Genomic DNA, 24,153 nt, shown 5'->3' on the forward strand with positions numbered 1-24,153 from the left:
AAAAAGTTTCAAGCCAATTTTTATTTGGTTATCTAAATTGTACATTCATGAGTTTAATTATTATGCCTTGGTACGAGGAAAAATAGAATATTACATGTAATTCAAAGCTCACCACAACACATTGAGGATCATACACGTAGCAAGACCTGCAAACACGGTCCACCAGAATAAAGAGATCTGAAATGAATGAACATGATTGATACTGGTCACATGGAGATCGAGGGTCAGTGAGATAAGAGTGTCTTTTGCTCATCATACGAAGGACTGTTTTTTTACAGAGTCATGAAAAGAAAAGTGCAAATTACCACTCCTCTACAATAAAAAATCAATTATTTCAGGTGACATCACAACATAAAGTTTCATTTGTAACTTGAAATTTCTTCTTATCATAATCAGGAATGCAGTTGAGGCCGGTCTCGAGGCCACATTTTGCCGGCCTTGGCATCGGCCCGAGTCACATGTACAAAGTCTCTGGGAGAAGGTTTTCTTTAACAGCCTTGTGATTCGGAAATACCGACCTCGACTACGTCCCTGATTTACAAATAAATTAAAAGGGCAAGTCCATGAAATTTGTACATTTAACCCCCCCCCTTTTTTAAATAATTTGTCTCTACGTTACTCGTAATACTCTCAAGATATCATGGCTTAGGCAGTTCATGAAAATAATGAAAGTGGTCCACAAAAAAACTAATTATTTTATGGTAATGCCCAGAACTGAACCTCATCGGAAGGGTACATCAGGATAATAAATCTGTCAACTCATATTTTTCTTCTCTCATGTGTCTTACCTGTTTTCTAGAATATGCTATTCTGCTGTACATCATTGGCATCACATTGCACACACCCCCTGCAGGTTTGAACAGAAACAATCAGTAAGAATTACATGTACATACCATTAATCATCATCATCATACTCATCATCATCATCATCACCACCACCACCACCATCACCACGACCACCACCACCACCGTCATCATCATCATTCAATATTGGTCTCAATTATTCATCAAGTTTTATTTGACTGTGAAAGACTTACCTAATGCTACGGTTCCCATCAGGAAAGGCGACCCCATATAGTGAAAGTCATTGCTTATAGTATTGCCTACTGCCGAGCCAACACCAAATGTTACCACAACCTACAAAGGAAGGGGACAACAAACAAAACAACTGTTTCAAGGAAAAGTAAAGTTCTAAGGAAGGTGAAAGAATCATAGTTCCGTGTACGTTGTTAAATGCATGTTATTCATGAAGAATATCAGAGTACCCGACAGGTGAGTGTATCATGAAGCGAAGGGGGAGGGAACGATTTTAACTGGCAATTTTACTCTGAGCCAATAGAGATGCAATTTAGTAACTTAACTTTCAGTAAAAACAGATGTCAGTGAAGTTCACTATTTGTTTTGTGAAATGCTCACGGGATCCAGCTCAAAGGATTGCTCTTTGGATATGGGGCTGTATACAGGGTTTAATGACAGCGGGAGGGGGGGATGTCTCCCTTTCCATTGGAAACCTGTTGTTTGTTTATCTAAACGGGTTAAGATAAAAAAATATTGAACTTTTCAGAAATAAATTTGTTATAATAATAATAATAGGCATTTATATAGCGCATCTATCATAATCTATTCCAAGGCGCAGTGTTTATTATTATTACCCCTGCTTTAGCTCGAGCTGCCTTTCAGCGCTCAGTGCATTTCAAGGAATTAATCCTGGCGGGTACCCATTCACCTCACCTGGGTCGAGTGCAGCACAATGTGGATAATTTCTTGCTGAAGGAAATTACGCCATGGCTGGGATTCGAACCCACGACACTCTGTTTCAAAGTCAGAAGACTAATCCACTGGGCCACAACGCTCCACAGATATAGATACATACCATTTGTAGGTATTTTTTTTTCTTTATGATAAGAAATCTTGGCCGTCCTAACATCCCAAATATGACCCCGAACAGCTGAAGCATATTGGCTTGCATGTGAGCTCACCGTTGCGACAAGGAGACCACCTTTGGCCAGTGTGAACAGGGAGACTACAGGCTGGATGATCCGTTGAGCAAACACTATGCTCCCAGACAGAATCCAAACAAAAGCTGGGATGATGTAGAGGTATCTATCAAAGGAGAGAATAATATCGCACAGATGAACTTTCATATTTTCTCCAGTGTCTAGTAAAATATGGCTCAAGTGCATTTTAAACAGTAGCTTTATAGGCTTAGATCCGGCATAGTACATTAAAGCAGTGGTGGTGTTGGTGAAAGGAGTAGCGATACATGTAGTAATAGTACATTCGTATTTATAGCAGCTAGTAGTAGCCGCTTTAGTTTCAATGATACGGCTTCTATTACTACTACTACTGCTACACCTGTACTACTACTACTACTACTACTACTACTACCAATACTACTACTACTACTACTACTACTACTACTACTACTACTATTACTACTACTAATAGTACTAGTACTGCTACTGCTACTGCTACTACTACTACTACTACTACTACTACTACTACTACTACTACTACTACTACTACTACTACTACTACTACTACTACTACTACTACTATTACTACTACTACTACTACTACTGCTATAACTGCTACTACTACTATTACTACTACTACTACTACTACTACCAATGATAATAATGTATCATATCAAATCTCAAGTGTGCTTCATAAAATGTATAATATAATTGACAACACAGGTCACATAAAATGCTTACTTGACCCCCCCCCGCCAAAAAAAGAAGGAATTAGACTTACTTTTCAATATGAAAGAGTTGTGCATAGGCTTCACTCCCAGCCAGTGCATAGCTGATTAGGATTGAAACACTGTGAAACAGAGTACAAAAAGATTGGTATCTTAAAAAAAAATGAATTCAGATTTATAATACAATCATAACAATCACATAATTCCAAGCAACAATGAAAATGATATTCACTTTTATATCTCCCACTTCCCATTAGACCTTCTTCATTTTTTCACATTTTCCCTGATTCCGATCAATCTGCTACCCCTAGATCTACTGTACAACAGAATAGAGAAACCAAAAGCAGGAAGCAATGTCCAAATTTTTTCTCTCAAAATATTATTAGTTTTTAAAGTTTTTTCATTGATGAAAACAGCTTTTTGCTGATCTTTTGTACCTGGATAAATAAAATAAGTGGAATGCCTCTGGCGGTCTCACCTGCATCACGCGATTCAGTATAGCAGCAGTGCTGAATTTGAAATCTACTATAAATAATTATTCACAAAATAACACCATTCATATGATAAAATACTACGTTCATTGACATTTGACCTTGATCATGTGACCTAAAACTTGTCAGTGAGACTTGATTACTCCTATATTCACATTTTATACACTATATCTATAAACTTTGAAAGTTATGACAGCAGTCTAATAATTACCTCTAATATGGCCAAAGTTCAATGACCTTAGATAACCTTTGACTTTGGTCATGTGACCTGAAACTCGCATGAGATATTAAGTGATACTTGATGACTCTTATGTCCAAGTTTTATGAACAAGACCAATATACTTTACAGAGTTATAATGGTAATTCAACAAATACCCCCAACACGGCCAAAGTCCATTGACCTTTGACCTTGGTCATGTGACCTGAAACTCACACAAGATGTTCAGTGATACTTGGTTACTCTTATGTTTATGTTTTATGAACTAGACCAATACACTTACAGAGATAAATTCAACAAATACCCCCAACAGGGCCAAAGTTAATTAACCTTAAATGACCTTTGACCTTGGTCTGTGACCTGAAACTCGGACGGGATGTTCAAAGATACTTGATTACTCTTATATCCAAGTTTCATAAATCAGATCCATAAACTTTCAAAGGTATGATAATAATTCAATAGATACATGTACCCCCACATGGCCAAAGTTCATTGACCTTTGAGTAGGTCATGTGACCTGAAATTCGCACAGGATGTTCAGTGATAATTGATTACTCTTATGTCTAAGTTTTATGAACTAGACCAATAAACTTACAAAGTTATGATGGTAATTCAACAAATACCCCCAATTTGGCCAAAGTTCATTGACCCTAAATGACCTTTGACCTTAATCATGGGACCTGAAACTTGCACAGGATGTTCAGTGATACTTGATTACTCTAACACTGTATGTCCAAGTTTCATGAATCAGATCCATAAACTTTCAAAGTTATGATAGTAATTCAACAGATACCCCCAATTTGGCCAAAGTTCATTGACCCTAAATGACCTTTGACCTTAATCATGTGACGTGAAACTCAAGCAGGATGTTCAGTAATACTTGATTAACCTTATGTCCAAGTTTCATGAACTAGGTCCATATCTTTTTTAGTTATGATGACATTTCAAAAACTTAACCTTAGGTTAAGATTTTGATGTTGATGCCCCCAACATGGTCTAAGTTCATTGACCCTAAATGACCTTTGACCTTGGTCATGTGACATGAAACTCAGGCAGGATCTTCAGTAATACTTGATTAATCAACCTTATGGCCAAGTTTCATGAACTAGGTCCATATACTTTCTAAGTTATGCTGTCATTTCAAAAACTTGACCTTCGGTTAAGATTTGGTGTTGACGCCGCCGTCGCCATCGGAAAAGCGGCTCCTATAGTCTCACTCTGCTATGCAGGTGAGACAAAAAGCAGGAAGCAAATTTTTCTCTCAAAGTATTATTAGTTTTTAAAAGTGTAAACACTAATAATATTATTTTCATCAGGTCATTGATGAAAAACAGCTTTTTGATAATCTTTTGTACCTGAATAAATATATTCTAATAAATAAATTAAGAAATAAAGAATAAATAAATTTTCCAATTTAATAGAATGTCAACAAATCAAAATATTAAAAAAAACTAATAATATTCAATATTCAATTCACTTACAACTGTAAGAGGAGAATGATGTCAAATGCTTGGCTGAGACCCCGTCCAAGAAACAATGTTCCCATCATATGAAGGTTTGGTTTGGCCACTTTCCTAGCTATACTAAGGTGAGAATGCCTTGCTTTTGAAGAACCTGAGAATATGAGAGAAACAGCGATAGACTTTTACCAAGAGATCACATGGACAGGAAGGTGACACATGAGGGCGCTATGCACAGAAATTTGAGCGTATCATTATTAGGCTAATACATGTAACCTTCCTCTAATTAACATTTAAAATTATCTTTTATCCTTTTTTTTCTTGTACAATAAATATGTGCAAAAGAGATTATTTCTATTCTATTCAGGGAAGAAAGTCATCTTTTACAAAGTATATTTTTTAATTTGTCTAATGATATGTTTTTTCCCCTCTGCTTTCACATTGTTATGGAAGAGAAATTGGGCAGTTAACTTCATTTGTAATAATTCTAAAAATATTTGTAATCTCATTGACATTGATATATTTATTTGTTTGTTTAATTATTGTATACATGGACAGAATCTTGATTTATATGAATTGTGATTGTAAACTTATTGATTTGAGAGAGGAAGAAAATAAAATATTATTCAAAACAAAAAAAATTTTTTCGGGCAGCAAGTTAAATCGAAGAACTAACAGGTAGATACATGTACAACTGCAAATGTAATCACTGACATATACTAGTATTAGAATCTTTTTGGACAATAACATTTTTTGCCTCCTCTTCTATTATTTTAAATGTAAATATTTTTTTCAAAGATTTTCAGCAACACTTCAATTTTCAAAGATGGAGGGCCCTTACCATGGATGGATTCTTCATCGTCAGTCAGATTAGTGAGTGGGACTTGCTGCTCTTCAAAACTCAGACACTGAAAACAAAATAAAAGTGTTACCAAGTTGGTGACAATATCTAATATCCTTCCTTTACACTGCATGCAAATAAAGTGAACTGTAGATTAGAATGATTATATTAAACACATTCTCAGTTAAGCATGGGATCTGAGTAAATTTGCTTTAAAAAAAGCAGTACAAAATTTTATAAGACCATTTTGATACTGATTCATGTACATGTACATGTAGGTGCATCATTAGATTCATGCAACGTGACACAATAGGGAACGTTCAAAACCCATGGTCATGTATACACTTGTACCATTCATTTTGCACTCATTAGCTTACAAAATACTGTACACCTTACATCTCCCAAGGCTTTAAATTTCAATAGGGCAAAGTTCTATATTGCTGCACAAAAAGGATTTTTTTTTTAATGGGCACAACACATCTCCAAGGCCAATGGGAGCGGCGTGACAGCACGTCAACAGAACATAAACAGACATGGCGTTGGATTAATTTGAAAACTGTCTTTTTTTTTTATTAATCAGTAATCGTTTCCAAGATATATCAATGTGATAACTTACTTTATGTTTTTCAATGTCGTATGCGTGCGCTCTCTGTAGAACATCAATGAAAAAGTAGATAAGCAGTGCCTGAAAGAAAGACAAATCAGAATCGTCGTCATTTTGAAATGACCTTTGACCTCGGGCATGTGACTTGAAAAAAACTCATGCAAGTCAATCGATGATACTTGAACACCCGCATGTCCAAGTTCCATGAACTAGATCCATAAACTTTCAAAGTTATGACATTTCAAAAACTTCACCTTGGTTAAGATTTTGATATTGAACCCAACATGGTCTAAGTTCATTGACCATATTGACTTTTGACCTTGGTCGTGTGACCTGAAACTCAGGCAGGATGTTCAGTAATAATTGATTACCCTTTTGTCCCAAGTTTCATGAACTAGGTCCCTATACTTTTCAAGTTATGTTGACATTTCAAAAACTTAAACTTGGTTAAGATTTCAATGTTGGCCACCGTCGGAAAAGCAGCACCTATAGCGAGACACAAAGGAGAAAAGGAGAAGAAAAGAATAAAGGGTGAGTAGAATGAGGTAGAGGAAAAGGATTTCAAGTTCAGTGTTGACCTTTTGGTGTTGGTGTTAGGTCAATTTTTACACGATTATAACACAAAACGTAAAATGAAGATGGTCCCGAAAAGTCACTCACTAGTTGTTTGAGATGTCAATAACGTGATCTGGATCAGTTTTACAAACTCTGAATAAGTTTTGGAGCTAGGGGAAGCAATCCAAATTTCAACACCAACACTGGATGTGAAATCGCCCAGTGTATAGAGGATGAAGAGGAGGATGAGGATGAAAAAGAGGGGAAAAAGAAGAGCATGAAAAAGGAGAAGATGAAGGAGAAGAAGAAGTGGAAGAAGAATACGACAATCAGAAGAAGAGGAGGAAAAAGTCTAAGCTGAATAAGAAGGGAAAAAAAAGACTATAAACAAGCAATAATAAAAAAGAAAGAATAAAAATAAATGAAGAAAAGAATGTCACATGTAAGAAGATTTTATACCTGAACAACAAATCCAATCAGAAAGGAGATCAAAAATGGAAGGAATCCAGAATGAGATAGAGTCACTGGTAATCCTGCAAGAAAACAAGCAGAAATCAGCAAATTAATACATAATAAATCATACATGAATAAAGAAAATAAAAATGGAAGATACATTTTATAGAGAGAGAGAGAGAGAAAGAGAGGGGGGTCAGGAAAGGGGGATATGAAAACAATAAGTGGTACTAGAATTGTTTGTGGCTTTGTACAAATGCAGAGACTGACAATTCTGCCACCGAAATAATTAATTACAAGTACGAAAACACGTTTATAAACTTAATTGTCAAAATATGTTGTTTTCAGTACCGGTATTCATAAAAATAATATCTACAACTCTGGCAACATTCAGCATTTATTGAACTTAAAACCCCAAAAATTCTTAGTAAGAGAGGGAAGAAGAGAGCGGGGGACAGGGAGGGTGAGAAGGGGGGGGGGGATAAGAAAAACTAGGATAGGAAAAGGGGGGGGGGGACAAAGTAAAAGAAAGAGAGGGGTGTTTACATGTATGTTGATAGATGTCAATCACATAACTGTACCATCAAAAATGAGATTTAATAAATTGACCATTTACAATATGATTTGGAATATGTACACTAATTCACAAAAGAAAATAAAAAACAATTGGAAGCATGCATACTGTTATTATTAACTAACCTCTTCAACTGAACATGTATACATCGTGTATGTATATCAAGTACTTTTCATTTCCATTCGCAAACTAGAAACATTTGCACTCTGCTAAATAAATATTCAGGGATGTGTTCTACACCGAAACCCAAACTGTATATAAACAATGCTTTAGGATATGCATCCACTGCTGGTACATGTACATCATGGATCCTACGAGGATACGCACATCTCCCTCAACAGAATGCTATACTGTGCAATACATACATACATAATTTCTTCCCACTGTCGTTCATTCTTTCCTCTCCCCCAACCCTTCCTCTTCCTCTTCCCCTCAACCCTCTTTCTTTTCCTTCAAATATTTTTCTCCTTCATCTTCATTACTTCGACACCATTCTCACTACCTTCCTAAAACTAGTTTACTGGAAACTGGTTTAGTGGAAACTAGTTTAAAGTGTAGTGAGAACGGTCGAAGCGATCTTGGAAGCGGTTTTTTCCAAACCAGTTCACAAAACCACCTCACGATGTAGTTTTCAAGAACACTTTGCCTCGTTAAACTGGTTTTAGCGTAAGTGAGGACACAACCATTCTTCGGGAAGCAATCTTCGCACATTTTGAGCGCGCTACTCCACACGACAGGTGTAGAATGCCTACACTGCGGTTTTGAATTTCGCACGAAACGTGTCACCCCACTGAGAGCGTTTCCACAGCAACAAGATCGCTTTACGTGAAGTGATTTTGAAAACCACTTTCGTGTGATCAAGTGAGAACGCTAGCAAAGCGATATTCCAAACTGGTTTCCTGAACCGGTTTCCAGTAAACTAGTTTTAGAAAGTGTAATGAGAACAGCCGCTTAATTTCAATTTGTCATTTTCATTCAAGATCATTATCTACTGCAGATATGAAAGTTCTTTTCCTCCTCCTCCTCCTTTCCTGCCCTCCTCCTCTTCCTCCTCATCCTCTTCCCCCTCCTCCTCATCTTCCTCCTCTGCCGCCCCCTCCTTCTGCTCTTCCCCTCTTCTGCCTCCTTCACTTTCTACCTTCCTTTTCCTCTGCCTCCTATACGTATCCACCCTAATCATGATGCTTTCCCTCTTCCTCCTCCTCCTCAATTCACAAAATCCTTATCTACTGCAGATCTGAAAACACCAAAGCAAAACTGACAGAACCCCCTCCCCCATTTTTCCTTTCTCTTCCAATTCTTCTACCTCTACCTCTGTCTCCAATATGTACCCAACCTCATCATCAGGCTTCCCATCCTCCTCCTCACCCTCCTTCCCTTCCTTCTATCCTCCTCCATCCTCTTCTAATTCTAATTCTAATTCTAGTTCTAATTTTCTCTTTGTCTTCTACTTCTCTACTTCTACTTGTCATGTCTCTGCCTCCAACACGTACCCATCCTCATCATCATGCTCCCCCTTTTCTCCTCTTTCATTTTGAATATCAAATCCTTATCTACTGCAGATATGAAAACACTCGAGCAAAACTGACAGAACCCCTCCTCCTTACTCTCCCTTCCTTCTTTGTCTTATCTCCTAGTTCTACTTCCTCTCCCTCTGTTTCCTCCATGTACTCCCCCTCCAACAACAACTTCTTCTTCTTCTTCCACTTCTTCTTCTTCTTCTTCTCCTTCTTCTTCTTCCTCCTCTTCCTCCTCCTCTTCCTTCACCTTAATTCATGACATCCTTATCTTCTGCAGATATGAAAACACTGAAAAAAACTCACAGACACCCGTCTTCTCCTGCACACCCCTCCCTCTTCCCCCCCCCCATCACTTCCTTCTCCTCATTCTCCTCCTCCTCTGACACCTACATGTGTACAGTATGTGCAAATGTTTCTTACAAAGAAAAAGGTTGCTCTGAACAGTTTTGAGCCATTCTTGTCAAAATAAACATGACAAATGGCAACAAACTGATTCAACTCCCGGGCACAGACATCCATACTCCTCAACCAAAACATTATCTACTGGCAATTCTTGTTTTTACATGTAGCCATCGCAATTGTTTTTATACTCCACGATGATAGAAAATATCGAAACAATTGCAGACCAATCTAAATTGTTTTCAGGTCTCTTCATCGGTGCATAATAGCTGGACCATTATTTAAAATCTCTGATAGTTACATGTACACGTACGAGACATATAAAATGCTTTCTTCAGAGAAACGCCATCGATTATGTAAACAATGCATGACAGATCATTGCTGAGCTGTAAACAGTCTGCCACAATCATCATCAGTCGGGGAAGAGGTTAGTAAGATTAGATGGTGATGGTAATTGGACAGTTAAAGACAACCCGTGGGGGCTGTAAATTATGCATGGTTCCATGCATGAGAAACTCACACATCTAGGACATTGAAAGAGGGATTGCTGGGTTTGAAGTGCCCTTTCTTGGTAATCTATTCAGGCATCATAACAAACAGAAGAGTCAAACCTATCACAGGCCTCTCTAAATCCAACTGCACGTTCAATCCTGATGGTGTGCATGTACATGTACATCGATACAGAATGCATGCATTATTATTTCATGTCCTTGTTTCATAATTATTCTATGAAAACATATACACTGTACGTATCAGCAATGTTCAAGTACATGTATTCCATGAAGTACATTTGTAGTTTGTAGGCTATGATTGATGGACTTAAAAGTTTTGGGCACCATACGTCCACACCATACATACAGTGTATACGTTTTAAGGATCATGGGGGGGGGGGAAGAAATCTCCACTCACCAAGAATTCCAGTCCCCAAGATGCAGGCAATGGTCACAAAATCTGAAAAAGAAAACAAGAAATTAAAGGGTCAAAGGAGAATTACATAAAACCCACAACTGATAGAAAATAAACTTATATCAAATTGGTTTTTGAGGAGCAGAAAATGCATCACTGTAGGGACAGTAAAGCCTCTTATCAGAACCAAGTGAAAATATTCAAGTAGGTGAAAAATAGGGTGGATCCAGGATTTTCCAAAGGGGGGGGGGGCACATTTTTCTAAGGAAAAATTTGACAAGCAAAAAAAAAGAGAAGAAAAAAAAAGGTTTTCACTTTCAAAAGGGGGGGGGGCATACTTCTGTTTTAACGGCATTTTTACATTAAAAATTTTGATTTTGCTTCTCAAAAAGGGGAGGGGGCACGGGCCGGCTGTGCCCTCCCCTTGGATCCACCAGTGGGTAAAAATATAGCCATCATACAACTACATGTATATCATTAGAATGGGACACTGTCTCTCTTTGAGGTGACAATGCAGACGCGGATCCAGGATTTTGTTTTAAATTAAGGGGTGCGTTTTTCTCACAAATATTTGACATTTTCATGTGGTGTGCCCCCCCCCTGGATTCATGCCTGCAATGTACAGTATATTTTTAGAATCAGATCTGGGGTTTAGACAGTTTATGAATATTTTATAGTTTATCTCTAGTCATTCATCTCCCCCCCTAATCTGAATCTGAGATACATGTATGAAAAAGTGTCATCCCAATATAATATACATATTGGAATAAATAGTGCAGGGAAATAGACAAATTTCACAACTGTACATACATATGTACATTCAAATATATCAATAAAAACTAAGAAGTTATAAAAAAAAAATGGAATCCTGAGTTCCTGACATTTAAACTGAAACTCTGGTATCATCACCTTATAATTCAACCCTGATCTGTATGGTTAATTATAGCATCAAAATGTCAAATTTACTAAATGTTAATTGAATAGCACTTATCGGAATGCTGGCCAAAGTAAGCACAGGAAATTCATTTCATCTGGTATTTTGGACATCTATCACTTGTAATAGTTAAAAGTGACATGTACTGTACATATAAATGCAAATAAAAAGTATTCAAATGTACATACATGTATGTATGTTGAAAAGTTGAGGTAAATTTTTTTTCAATATTCAATAATGTGCTCTTTCTTCCCTTTAAACATTAGTCTCATACATTTTTTAGTATTCATTTTATTTTCTCTTCCATTTGAAATGTCTAATTTATGAAATACCCATTTCTCTTTAAAATATCTACTTCCTATGCACGTAATAAAGGAACAACCTACCAATATTTGGAATGAAATGTAATAAATGATACATTTACATGTAAATCAAGTACAACTTTGTTGTTTATTGCTTCTTGATTTTCTTTTTAAATCCCTGTCTAACTTTACGATGTTCTATGTATAATTTTTGGTTATAATATGAATTAAATGTGTGCATTTTTTGTGAGAACTTTTATTTTGCAAAGCCTTAAATCCGTCTTTATCAAAGATTCTCCTTCCCCATTCAAATTTATAGTAAAATGAACATTCTTTGTGTATTACAGTATATTTCAATATTCATAAATATATATACCAGGGCTCCACACTAACCCTTTTTTTCTACTGGTCCAACCTATTCATGTCGGACCAGTAGATACCCAGTTTTTCAATTTGTTACTGGTCCGAACCTAAAATCTACTGGTCCCAAAAAATAAAGAAAACATTAAAAAAAGGCGTGAGTTTATTTTGCTGTCCTTTCTTGTTACCCCCCCCCCAAAAAAAAAAATGAATGAATGAAAGTCAAAAAGAAAGAAAGAAAGAAAGAATAAAAGAAAGGAAGGAAGGAAGAAAAAAGCAAAGGTAAAGAAAGGATAGATGTGAAGGAAGGAAAAAAGAAAGAACTAAAGAAAGAAAGAAGGAAAGGAAGGAAAGAAAGAACAAAAATAAGAAAGAAAGAACAAAAGAAAAAAAGGAAGGAAAGAAAGAAAGAAAGAAAAAAAAAGAAGGAAAGAAATGATGCAATTTAAGCAATAAAGAAAGAAAAAAACAAAAGACAGAAAGTAATGAAAAAAGAAAAAGAAAGAAGGAAAGAAGCAATAAAACAAGAAAGAAAGGGTAAAAGGAGAGATAGAAAGAAGGAAAAAAGAAAGAAAGAATAAAAGAAACGAAGGAAGAAAAAAGTACAGAAAAAATGTGAAGGAAGGAAAAAAAAAACCAAAGAAGGAAAGGAAGGAAAGAAAGAACAAAATAAAAAAGAATGAAGGAAAGAAGGAAAGAAATGAAGCAAGCATTATAGAAAGAAAGAACAAAAGACAAAGTAATGAAAGAAAGAAGGAAAGAATGAATAAAAAAAGAAAGAAAGGGTAAAAGGAGAGATGGAAAAGGAAAACAGAAAGAAAGGATTGAAAGAAGGAAGAAATCAAGAAAAGGGAAAATGATAGAACTTGGAAAAAAGAATGTTGGGAAGGAATAAAGAAGGAAGGAAGCAAGCAAGCAATATAAAAAAAAAAGAAAATGTAAAAGAATAAATGAAAGGAAGAACAAAAAAGAAAGACCAAACTTCAAAGAAAGAAATAAAAGGAAGCAAGCAGTAAATAAAAGGAAGAAAGAAAAGGTAAAAGGATAGATGGAACAAAGGGGAAAAAGAAAGAACAAAAGACAAAGAAGAAAGGAAGGAATGAAAGAGAGAAAGGGCTGAAAGAAGGAATAAAAACAAGAAAGGGTAAAGAAAGGATGGATGGAATGAGGAAAGAAAGAAAGGGGAAAAGAACGAAGGAAATGAAGAAAGAAAGAAAGAAGAGATAAATATAGGATGGATGGACTCAAGAATTAAAGAAAGAAGGAAATCAAAAAAGAAAGAAAAAGAAAGAGCATTAGAAATAGAGAAAAATATTAACAGGACAGAAAGAATGAAAGAACGAAAGACAAAGAAAAAGGGAAAATTAAAAAAGAAAGACAGTAAAAGAAGAGAGGGAAGAAACAAAGAAAGATTGAAAAGAAAGAAGGAAATAAAGATTGAAAGAAAACAAAGGAAGAAAGCTGAAACTATCATCATAAATAAATTATCAGTTTCTTTTTGGCTCAATTAAAATATACTAGTACTAGCTACGAAAGAAACCAAGTGTATCAACACACACACAAATGCATATGTGGGGCTATCATGTATTCAGACGATATCACTCGAAACCCGATCTCTTTGAACTAAAACAGAAGTGAAAATTTCTCCTTTTACTGCTTACAAATGACAGAGTTACCCCAATTTGGGCAAATTTTTAGGAAATATGGACATTATAAGAGCTTTTCATTAGTGTGAAATGTGAATTTTGACAGTTCTGTGAGAGATTTCTGCCAGAGGTTAGCCAAGCTTCGTTCGTGCAGCCAGTAGGAAATTTACCATGTGGGCTGTGTGGCTGGCTAGCCATGTGTACACTGTATGTTACCCTATTAAAAATTGCATGCGATTCATTCTGTGTGTGTTCTGTGTGTGAATGCCAGAATTTAACGGGAGGAAAATGGTTCGCAATTTGAGTCATGGAATATTTTTCATGTTTATGTTGGACTAGCAAATTTGACCATTTCTGAAAAAGTTACTGGCCCAACAATAGTTTTTATTACTGTTTATGTCGGACCCATAAATCTTGCTATTTTTGGAAAAATGACTGGCCCGACAATGATATTTTTTACTGGTCATGTCGGACCAGTAAATCTTGCTATTTCTGAAAATCTACTGGCCCGACAGTGATTTTTACCGGTCTGGGACCGTCGGACCGGCGCTAGTGTCGAGCCCTGTATATACATGTATGTACATTCATTGTTTAAATTAATATATTTTTAAAATGGACTATAAATGATCAATCAATCAACTTTCTTCCCTAAGAAATATTCAATTTTCTTCTAGCATTCTTAAAAAAAATCCCTTTTCTTTTCTTTGATATCAAATCTAAAATGATCAATTTCTTTTGGGGCTGTGAAATACTTTCTTTCCTTTCCTTTCCTCCCTTTGAAATGAAATATCGACTTTCTTCCCTTTAAAATGTGACTTTTACTCTCTTGGGACGCGAGGCCTGTAGCGCATTCCCAATAAAGGTGTCTTGTAACAATCAATAACTCCTTGGGCTTTCTCACACACCAACCATACTCAATTTAATATCCACCTTCTAATCTTATCAGGTAGAGGAAGAGTGTTAGATTCATAGGTGAATAGTAGGCAGGCGCATACATGTAGATCTGCAAGTAAATTTATTCCACCTCGATGCACGATTCACATGCTTACAGAACATGTACATGAACAAGCAAAATACGCATGCATAAAATACTGACTCGAGAGAAACACACAAATTCTATTAAGTGATTATAAATTCATATCATTATCAATATGATTGTTTCAAGGGAGTACAGTACTACAGTGTATGTATGAAGCTGGGAATTGGGAAATATCAAGAAGTATCTACTTTATATGAAGTACATGTATGATTTCAAAATGTCACAGATACCAACGATCTGTCATTCTGAAATAATTAGGCATTGTGTTGATAATCATTGATAAATAACAATACAGGTTCAGAGCACTTTGTATAAAATGGTAATCAAAACAAGTACACTTTCGAGTCTGGATGTACAGTGTATGCAATACAACAAATCTAAAAGAGCCTCAGGACTACATGTACAATATTCATTGTACATTATGATTCTGATAATAATAACAATAATTAGGCTATACATGTAAGTGCACTTAAAAACAAATGAATTATTTATCGTTCTGGATAAAAGTTTAAGGTGTATACTGTAGGTGCAAATGGAGGATTTGTATAACATGCACAATAGTAGGCCTAATGTCATTTTGAGAATACAATGCATTTTCATACCTTGGTAGGAAATTCATACTCTTGTTAGAAATTCTGTACCTTTTATGTTGAAATATTTGCTTTAAGTGTAACATATAGTGTATGTATATACTGTAAGCTATGAAAATTATAATCGTTATTATCATTATCATCATTATTTATTATTAACATTATCATCAACATAATTAGTATAAGTATTATAATATTGTTAACATTATCATAATTACTACTAATATAATAATAATTATCACCATCATCATCATCATCATTCTTATTATTGTTGTTGATGTTTCCTGCATGTTGTCATCACATCATTCACATGACAACAAAACTTTGTCTTTGCCACCTGTCACATACATGCCCACCAAATATAATTGATTTCCAGTACATACATGTTTGTACATTTCCATGTTTCAAACACCTATTTCTAATTTCTCATTTTTAACAAATCATAAAGGCTTGCTGGGGAAGTTGACTATTAAAATGTACATTTCTGGATTGCATCCAGTTTATTTGTACATGTAGATTGCATGTTCACAGGAGATCTAATTTTCTGGGTCACAGACTCACATGTGGATGCCAGATATGCAGGGGCATTGGGGGGGGGGGGCAAAATCACTAACCAACGTTCCGAAGGCGCTCAACCACACAAAACGAACAAACTCACCCACACACACATAGGCTTAGAAGCGCGAGTTCTTTTGAGGTTTAGAACTGTATACGGGACATTCTGCTCACCTATTTAATGAAAAGTATGGTTTTTGCTAAAGAAATGATGCGAGCGTGAAGCGCGAGCTGAAAATTTTCATTTTCCAATCTGAAAAGCGGACATTTTGAGCAGGATTGTGAATAAAGAGCAAGTTGTGTATCTCAATCTCGCTTTCCGATTTCTGTGTAACATTACAATTTTACTTTATTTTTGCACTTCCGGAATTATTGGGGGGGCAAAACAATATGTTTGCCCACCCAATATTTTCATTGGTGGGGCGATCGCCCCCTCCCCCCCCCCAGGATTGACGCCTCTGCAGATATGAACTGTTCAAACAAAATAATACATGTACTATGTACTAATACTTTAATATCTGCTTTATTATTTTTCTCCTTTCACACAGATCATTTTCTTATTCATGTACTGTACTGTACATGTATACCAAAGTTGGATTCCCTTTAAAGGGATACTGCTTAGTATCACAGAAAGGTCTGAAAATATGCATTATCGTTTTTCATAAAATCTTCATAATCATTATAATGCATGACTGATCACAATTTGCACCTTTAATAGTGAAAAACAAAGCCTAACTACATAAAATACAGGGGCCCGTTTGTCAACACCGTCATAAGTCTAAACTTGACTTAATCGGAGATAGTGAGCTACTTGTCCACCAACCGTTTCACGAAGCCCTCTTTAAAAAGATCGGGTACAACAACCTCACTAAATATTTATGACACCTCCGAACCTGTCATAACTTCTGTCTTAATGACATAGTGGCATCACGTGGTAGACTACGACATGCAAAAGTGCCTAGAAATTTGAAAATTATAATCTTACGAAATCAATCATAGAGGTTGAAATTACATCACAAAACAAGTTGGATAATACATTCAATGATCATTGTAATACAAAGAAACTAAAAACTGTTGGTAAAACGCCACAAAACCATTCATTTTGAACTAGTAAACTAATAAAAGATTCTACCACGTCAGGCCATCCATAACTGAACTCGTATTTGTTGTTTTCAGACCCCTTTTAACATTTGGATAAATTCTATCTCTAATTATGCATAGAATCTGTCAAATCGTAAGTTTCGGTATCAAAGATATAATTTGTTTTTGTTAAACTATATTTCGATGATGTTTGGAATCGCAAAAGACCGTATGTTTATCATGATTTTACAAAGAAAACCATTATGGTTTACTTTCGTAAACTATTAAAATTGGATAACCCGGGGGTACCCATCTCAACGTCCACATGTGATTTTTTAGTCATGAAATGAATTATTCATAGTTCCATTTTCTCAGCAATTGAATGCTCCAGTCTTCATGGTCTAAGTATGTATGATGCATATTTATAATTTACCTTTGCTATTATTTTGAAAAGATGTACATGTATTTCCCAATTCATCACAATATTTGCAATTTTGTCATAATTTTTTTTTTGTTGAAAATTAAGCTATTTTGTGACGAAGGCTACGTCTCGTCTGCACTTTTTACCGATAGTATCGATATCAAGGTATTCTAGTTAGGAAGCCTTTCGTGAAACGGGTTTAGTAAGATTGGAACTAACTCCGTGGTTGGTGGATAAAGATATGACTAACTTGTCCAGGTGTTGAGAAACGGGCCCCTGGTACTTACATGTACATGTGCATCACTTTCATACACTGTATGCAATTCATGTAAGTAGATTGATTTTAGCCAGCAAGGTTAGGGTTGTTTTTTTCTCTCCTTCTTGTCTTCGCCTTTTACAATGTTGTAATTTTAAATAATTCCTTTATAGTGATTTAATAATGCATCAGTTTTATCCATTTTCACAGGAATTTATGAAAAATATGAAGTTACATGTACATAGACATGTACCGTACTTGCAATGAACACCGGTACCATATGTGTGTGTGTGAGGTGAGTGTGGAAGTGGCCAATAATGTCGGCAACTTGCAGATAAGTGACGAAGCGCTGATTTCCCATCATTTTTTACCAGTAATTCTTCTGCCAACCTCTGGGAATGAAAAACTGTATTCTGTGATAAAAAAAAATGTATTTTTCCCCAAAAAAGTTTATTTCATAATAAAATGCTTGGCGCACTTGCTCATCGCGGCGCTCAAGCTGCATGCAAGCTAAAATGCGCACTGCTCTTGCAGATGGAAAAAAAAATATTGACACATGTGTATATCTTCACCCTGGTTTTAACAAAATGATTGAAAAAAAAAACAAGTTACCTGAAATTACATTGATCTAATAACCATATTTGTGTACGTTTTATGAAATAGAGACATATAGAGATGATTTTTCTCATTGAATTACGATAAAAAAAAACCAACATATTTTTTAAAGAAAAAACGTACTGCCATATTTTGGTTGCAAAAACGTACTGGTTGGCAGGTCTGAAAGTGGTACTGACTAATAAACTCCTCTCTAAAAAAAGAAAAAGAAATACACATGTACATGTAGGTCATGATCCTGCAAGTTTAATATAAGTTCAATAATCACAGCAAGGTCAGAATTTTATGATCCTGCATTTAACTCAATGGACTGATTGCCCTGGAAGAGTGAGACTATTGAAACTACATGTACCCTGGTACATGTATGCAGCATTTCAATTCTCGCTACCCCAAATAGCGATTTCGCCGAGATCCGGGAAAATCCCTGTAACGCGCATTGCATTATGGGATAGCTTTTCGGTATTACAACTTCCTGTTCGGAAGTCCAATGCACTGTTTTGCCATTCAGATCAATTGTGCCGTCATGCAACACAACGTCGCTTTCGCTCGGAAAGTTCGTGATCACTACCCTCTCTTTCACGATACAGTTTAACGGCCTTTTCTGCTAAAGTCACTAATTCTGCCCGACGCTTTCCATTGCACGGTATTCCTCTGTCAGTAAAGATTTTTTTAAGTTCCGAAACTGATTTTTTATCCATTTTGTGGTCGACGAAAAATTGAACGGAATGAATGCTGTATATATTTAGCGTCTAGTCGAATACGATCGTGATGTCAGGCCGGTCGCTAAATGCAAAATTTTAAGATATTCATTTTTTGTTTACTTTCTTTATAACCAAATAAAAACATGAATAAAAATTATTTTCACGTGAAATGTATTTTTTATTTTTATTTATAATTCAAATGGAATCAAGACTGACCAAATTAAATAAAAAGTATCATAATCTGTACATATTACGCTGATTGGCATCGATTTCAGGGTGGTGGAAAACTCCGTATCGCGAACCACGCGCGAGCATGACTCTGAACCGGAAGTGGTGATGACGACCCGACGGAGTGAAAATTATCTCGTCTCGCGCATTATGAGATTTTTGTTCCTATTTTGTCTTCGCTGATATATAAACCTTAACCTTTAGCCTATTATATCTAGCATTTCATGAAGTAAAGTCAGATTTCTATTATCGTTTTGTCAAAGATTTGGAGTGGTCATCCATGTTACTGCATGTGCATAGATGGAACTACATACTGTACATGTAAACAAGCCATTGAAGTAACAAGTTCCAGGCGTCATAAACTTGGAGAAATACCTCGCTTTAGCACATGATTTGTACTCTCCAAACACATTCTGGCTAAGCCAGTGGCGGATCCAATGGGGGGGGGGGCATATCCGACCCGTGCCCCCCCCTTTGAGAGTCATACTTAGTCTTTTTTAATGTAAATATGCCATTCTTTAATAAACAAGTGTGAAGTGTGCCCCCCTTTTGAAAGCTACAGCATAAACGGGAATATGTCATTCATACACAAGGGAGGACTTTTTTGTTTTTTTTGTTGTTTATTTGCTTGTCAAATTTTTCGTGGACGGAATGACCTTCAATTTTGGGCGAAAACATTTTTGGGGGGGCTTGTCAAATTTTCCATAGGAAAATGCGCCCCTCCCCCCCCTTTGGAAAATCCTGGATCCGACCCTGGGCTAAGCCTACATGTTGCCTTGGTTGTGTGAATATATTGATAACGATAATGTGATTGTTTTGAGATGTCTGTGATCAGTGCAGAAATACAGAATTCTTCTCTGTAACATTATTTTGATGGTCCGCCTTTTTTCTGGTTTAAATGTTCTTGGCTGATTAGAGTTCTGTTCATGAAGGGAAAGTTCACCCTAAGGAAAAAATTTATAGTGGAAATAGCAAAAAAATAATAACATTGGCAAAGGTTGAGGGAAATCCACCAACCCCCCCCCCCCCCGAAAAAAAAAAAGAAAGGTAGAAGAATCTTAATGTTTTTTGATTTGTGAAATCATAAATGAGCAGCTTCCCATATCGACTATCTCAAACTATGGTAAAAAAAAATTAATGAAATTAAATTTTCTCAAAAGAATTTAACAATTTTTTACTTTAAAACCTTCAGTATATCATCAGACAAATCATTCTTAAGCTTAACCCACTCTTGAAAAAAAAGGCAACATCATGCCACCCTCTACTGTATATGCATATCATAGCTTAGCTTAGCTGCATGTACTCCTGGGGGGGCCACTTACATTGACGAGTGGATACCATGCGCGACCAAAAAAACACGTAAAAAGGATGTCTATTTCAAGATAGGTCACGTTACGTACGTAACGTGATAAGGGTGTCAAAAACACAAAAATAATGAAAAAAGGGTATCTATTTCGCTAGGAAAGCTACGTATTTAGGGTCAAATTTGCGGGGATGATAAAACAAAATTAAAATGTTTTATAAAGGATGTCCTTTTTGCCCCAAACATTACGTGTTTAGAGTCCGATTTGCGCGAGGTGTGGGGCCGTACCAAACCAAATGATGTGTAAAGGTAAAACAAACGACCGACGGACCCGTGACATAACAATAAAATATTGCTGCACTTGTTTAGGGGTTCATTTCAGGGACTACTTGCCAAGAGTATCGTTTTATTTCCAATACTTGTTTAGGGTAGGGTTTCACACGCCAATACTTGTTAAGGGGTGCATTTTCAGAATATGGAAAATACGTGTTTAGGGTGCTTTTCGAGACCCCATGGTCGCGCATGGTATCCACTCGTCAATGGAAGTGGCCCCCCCCCCCCGGGCATGTACTACGAAAGAAAGCAAGATGGTGATGTAAACAACATTGATCGGTAAGTTACATCCCATCTTCTCATTTAACTCATTGTTTTAAAAATGTAATCGATAATGTATAAATGTCGAAAATGAAGTTCTAGCCCATGATTGACATGATTTGATTTAGGGCTAGATCTAGCAGAGTCTAGAACTTATAGTTTTTTTTTAGGGAAAGTAGAAATCTCGGGGGGAGAGTTTCGTTCAATTTGCCCACTCATTCAATGCCCATCCATTCTTAGACCAAAAGCTTCGGTCTCTGTTATGTTGGTTGTTCAGCTGAACTCCGTTGGCTTCACTCACCAAATACAGAGACCGAAGTTCTAGCGCGATCTGTACAGGGGACTCAATGGCCATATGTTTATGTACTTAAGATTGGATAAAACGGGGAAGTGAATTTGCGCGACAGCTGAGGTAAGTCACTGTTTTTGTTCCTTTTAACTTGATTTTTCTCTGTTTTTTGGCAATTAATGCCAAGAGGGAATATTAATTTGCATTTTGGTCACGTTAATTTTCAAAAATTTTATTCATTAAAGACAAGAATTGAAGAGCCCAGACGGGGGGATTTTGCATTGCAAGTCCCCTAATGGTGGCTGCACGCTAGCGAGCCGTCTGTGTATGAGGAGAAATTTAAAAAAAAAAATGTTAAAAAACTCCTCGAAACAGACGGCTGCCAGCTGTCTAATCCGTTCTGTACGTACATGTATAATATAAATTATACTAGGCACAACATCCCTAGCTCCGTGGAGAGTAAGCACACGTTCTCTAGGTACGGAAGGTGCCTCTTGGCTACGCCCCTCCTCCCCCCATCCCCCCCCAAAAAACAAAAAAAACAAGACGACCCAAGTAAGTAATTTACAAATTCAAAACAAACATGACAATCACAAATTATGTCAACAATACTAACTTAGTCAATGACATAAACAAAAACAAAAATAACTGCAAACCTGCGCCTACCAAACAAATAAACAATGGAAAGTACTTACAACACTGAATAAACACAACACCGACTCCAATACTCTGTAGAAATGTTCTGCTTTCTTCGGTTCTTGTTTGATCAGAAATGTCAGAGGACATCCCGAGCGACTCATCCTCCGTCTCCGATTTGTACCCATCCACCAGAAGAAGATCGGGGCCGATCCCCGGTGCTTCAGCGTTACATTCCCGTTCCCTGTCGCTATTTGCAAACGGTGAATTGGGATTTTCAAGCTCGTGCGTGATATCAAAAGTATCTTCCAAGTTTATCTCCTCTTCGTCGTCCATTTTCTTAAGAAGATTAAACAAGTATCCTCAAACTAGACCTTGACCTAGATGAGGGTCATCAATCAAGCATGCTAAATTATATGTAAATTTTCATCCCGAACTCGGAGCTGGCACTTTTCTAATCTCGCTTCGAGTCTACGTCTACGTTACGTCTACGTCTACATGGAAGCTAACTGATGTAAGACGGTAGCTGGCGCAACCACAACTGCATCACACAGAGATCTATACGATCTTACGTATACTGCATCATCTCTGAACTGCATCCCCGCTGCATAATTTGTATGGCATATCAAGCCTAGATTCTATACAGTAAAGATTTTTTTCTCAAATTGTCATAATAACTGTTGGGTCAAATCGATATGTTTGTCCCTCAAAAAATATACATATATATGTATTTTCATTGTGCTCCCTCCTCAGGATCGACGCCATCGTCGATCATCATCATCATCATCATCATCAGGCATCATCATCATCATCATCATTGGCGGCGCGGAAGCAAAAAAAAATAAGGGGACCACCCAAATTTACAAGCAAAAAAAAAAAAAGGTTTTCAACCAAAACTGAATTTTAAGGGGGGGGGGGGGTCCATCCTGAATTTAGGGGGGAAGCAGGAAAAAAATTGACAAGCAAAAAAAAAAAAGGTTATCGATAGAATTTAGGGGGGATCGTCCCCCCACCTCAAATTTAGAGGGACAGGTCCCCCCCGTCCCCCGCCTATGATCATCATCATTTGATTTGATTTATTTCTGCATTCACATCAGTATCAGAATTACAAAATACATGTATACAATATACAAAGGCAATATATATAACAAAATAATAATAGTCGTATGGTATAAAAATTGAAAATAAACATCCACAAGATGTATTATACATTTTTCAAGACATGATTATTTGAAAGGAATGCAGGAGACCGCCATCGTGAGCGATTAGGCTTGATGATGATGGCGGCCTCGTAAAAGGTACATGTAGTTCTTCATTTATATTAACTTGAAGAGGGGGCTGCATAAGATGTAATAATTTTACGTTTAATAGTAGCTTTTAAGGAGTAAATTGTTGAACATGATTTATTGTCTGAAAGATTGTTCCAAATATAGGGACCATCATGTCGAATGGATTTGTGGGTTATTAATAATTTGGGGTTAGTGAGGTGGAGGTTTCCAGGTGATATGCGTGTTGGGTAGGAATGGACAGACCTGTTGAACCTAAACATATTATTAAAAGACTGACAGAGGAAGTTGATCATTAAAATACTTAAACATAAATATTGTAACTTTAATCATATTAATATCAGTCAAAGATTTTTAATGTTTTGAATTTGTGAAACAATGGGTCAGTATGTATGGTGGCCCTGAAGGGACATCGCAAATAGACCAAATCGCGAATATTCACGACGAAATTGGCGACGAAATTCACGACGTCGCCAATTTTGTCGTGCATTTCGTCGTCAATTTGAATATTCACGACGAAATTCACGACATCGTGAATTTCGTCGCCAATTTCGTCGCGAATTATTCACGACGTCGCCAATTTCGTCGCCAATT

General features: G+C 36.4%; 1 protein-coding gene across 1 annotated transcript; it reads right to left on the bottom strand.

Moving 5' to 3' along the window:
* LOC129278816 (uncharacterized) lies at positions 1–22,762 on the bottom strand. Its single transcript, XM_064111107.1, has 11 exons — positions 22,333–22,762; positions 10,728–10,769; positions 7,332–7,405; positions 6,330–6,398; positions 5,714–5,780; positions 4,894–5,026; positions 2,758–2,826; positions 1,980–2,103; positions 1,038–1,137; positions 789–847; positions 1–177 (listed from the first exon to the last, which is right to left on the bottom strand). The coding sequence occupies exons 1-11, from the start codon at positions 22,607–22,609 to the stop codon at positions 109–111; spliced, it is 1,083 nt and encodes a 360-aa protein (XP_063967177.1). The 5' UTR covers positions 22,610–22,762; the 3' UTR covers positions 1–108.
* Positions 22,763–24,153: the final 1,391 nt, after the last annotated feature.

The sequence above is a fragment of the Lytechinus pictus genome, chromosome 16 (genome assembly GCF_037042905.1).
Source record: "Lytechinus pictus isolate F3 Inbred chromosome 16, Lp3.0, whole genome shotgun sequence".
Taxonomy (NCBI): Eukaryota; Metazoa; Echinodermata; class Echinoidea; order Temnopleuroida; family Toxopneustidae; genus Lytechinus; species Lytechinus pictus.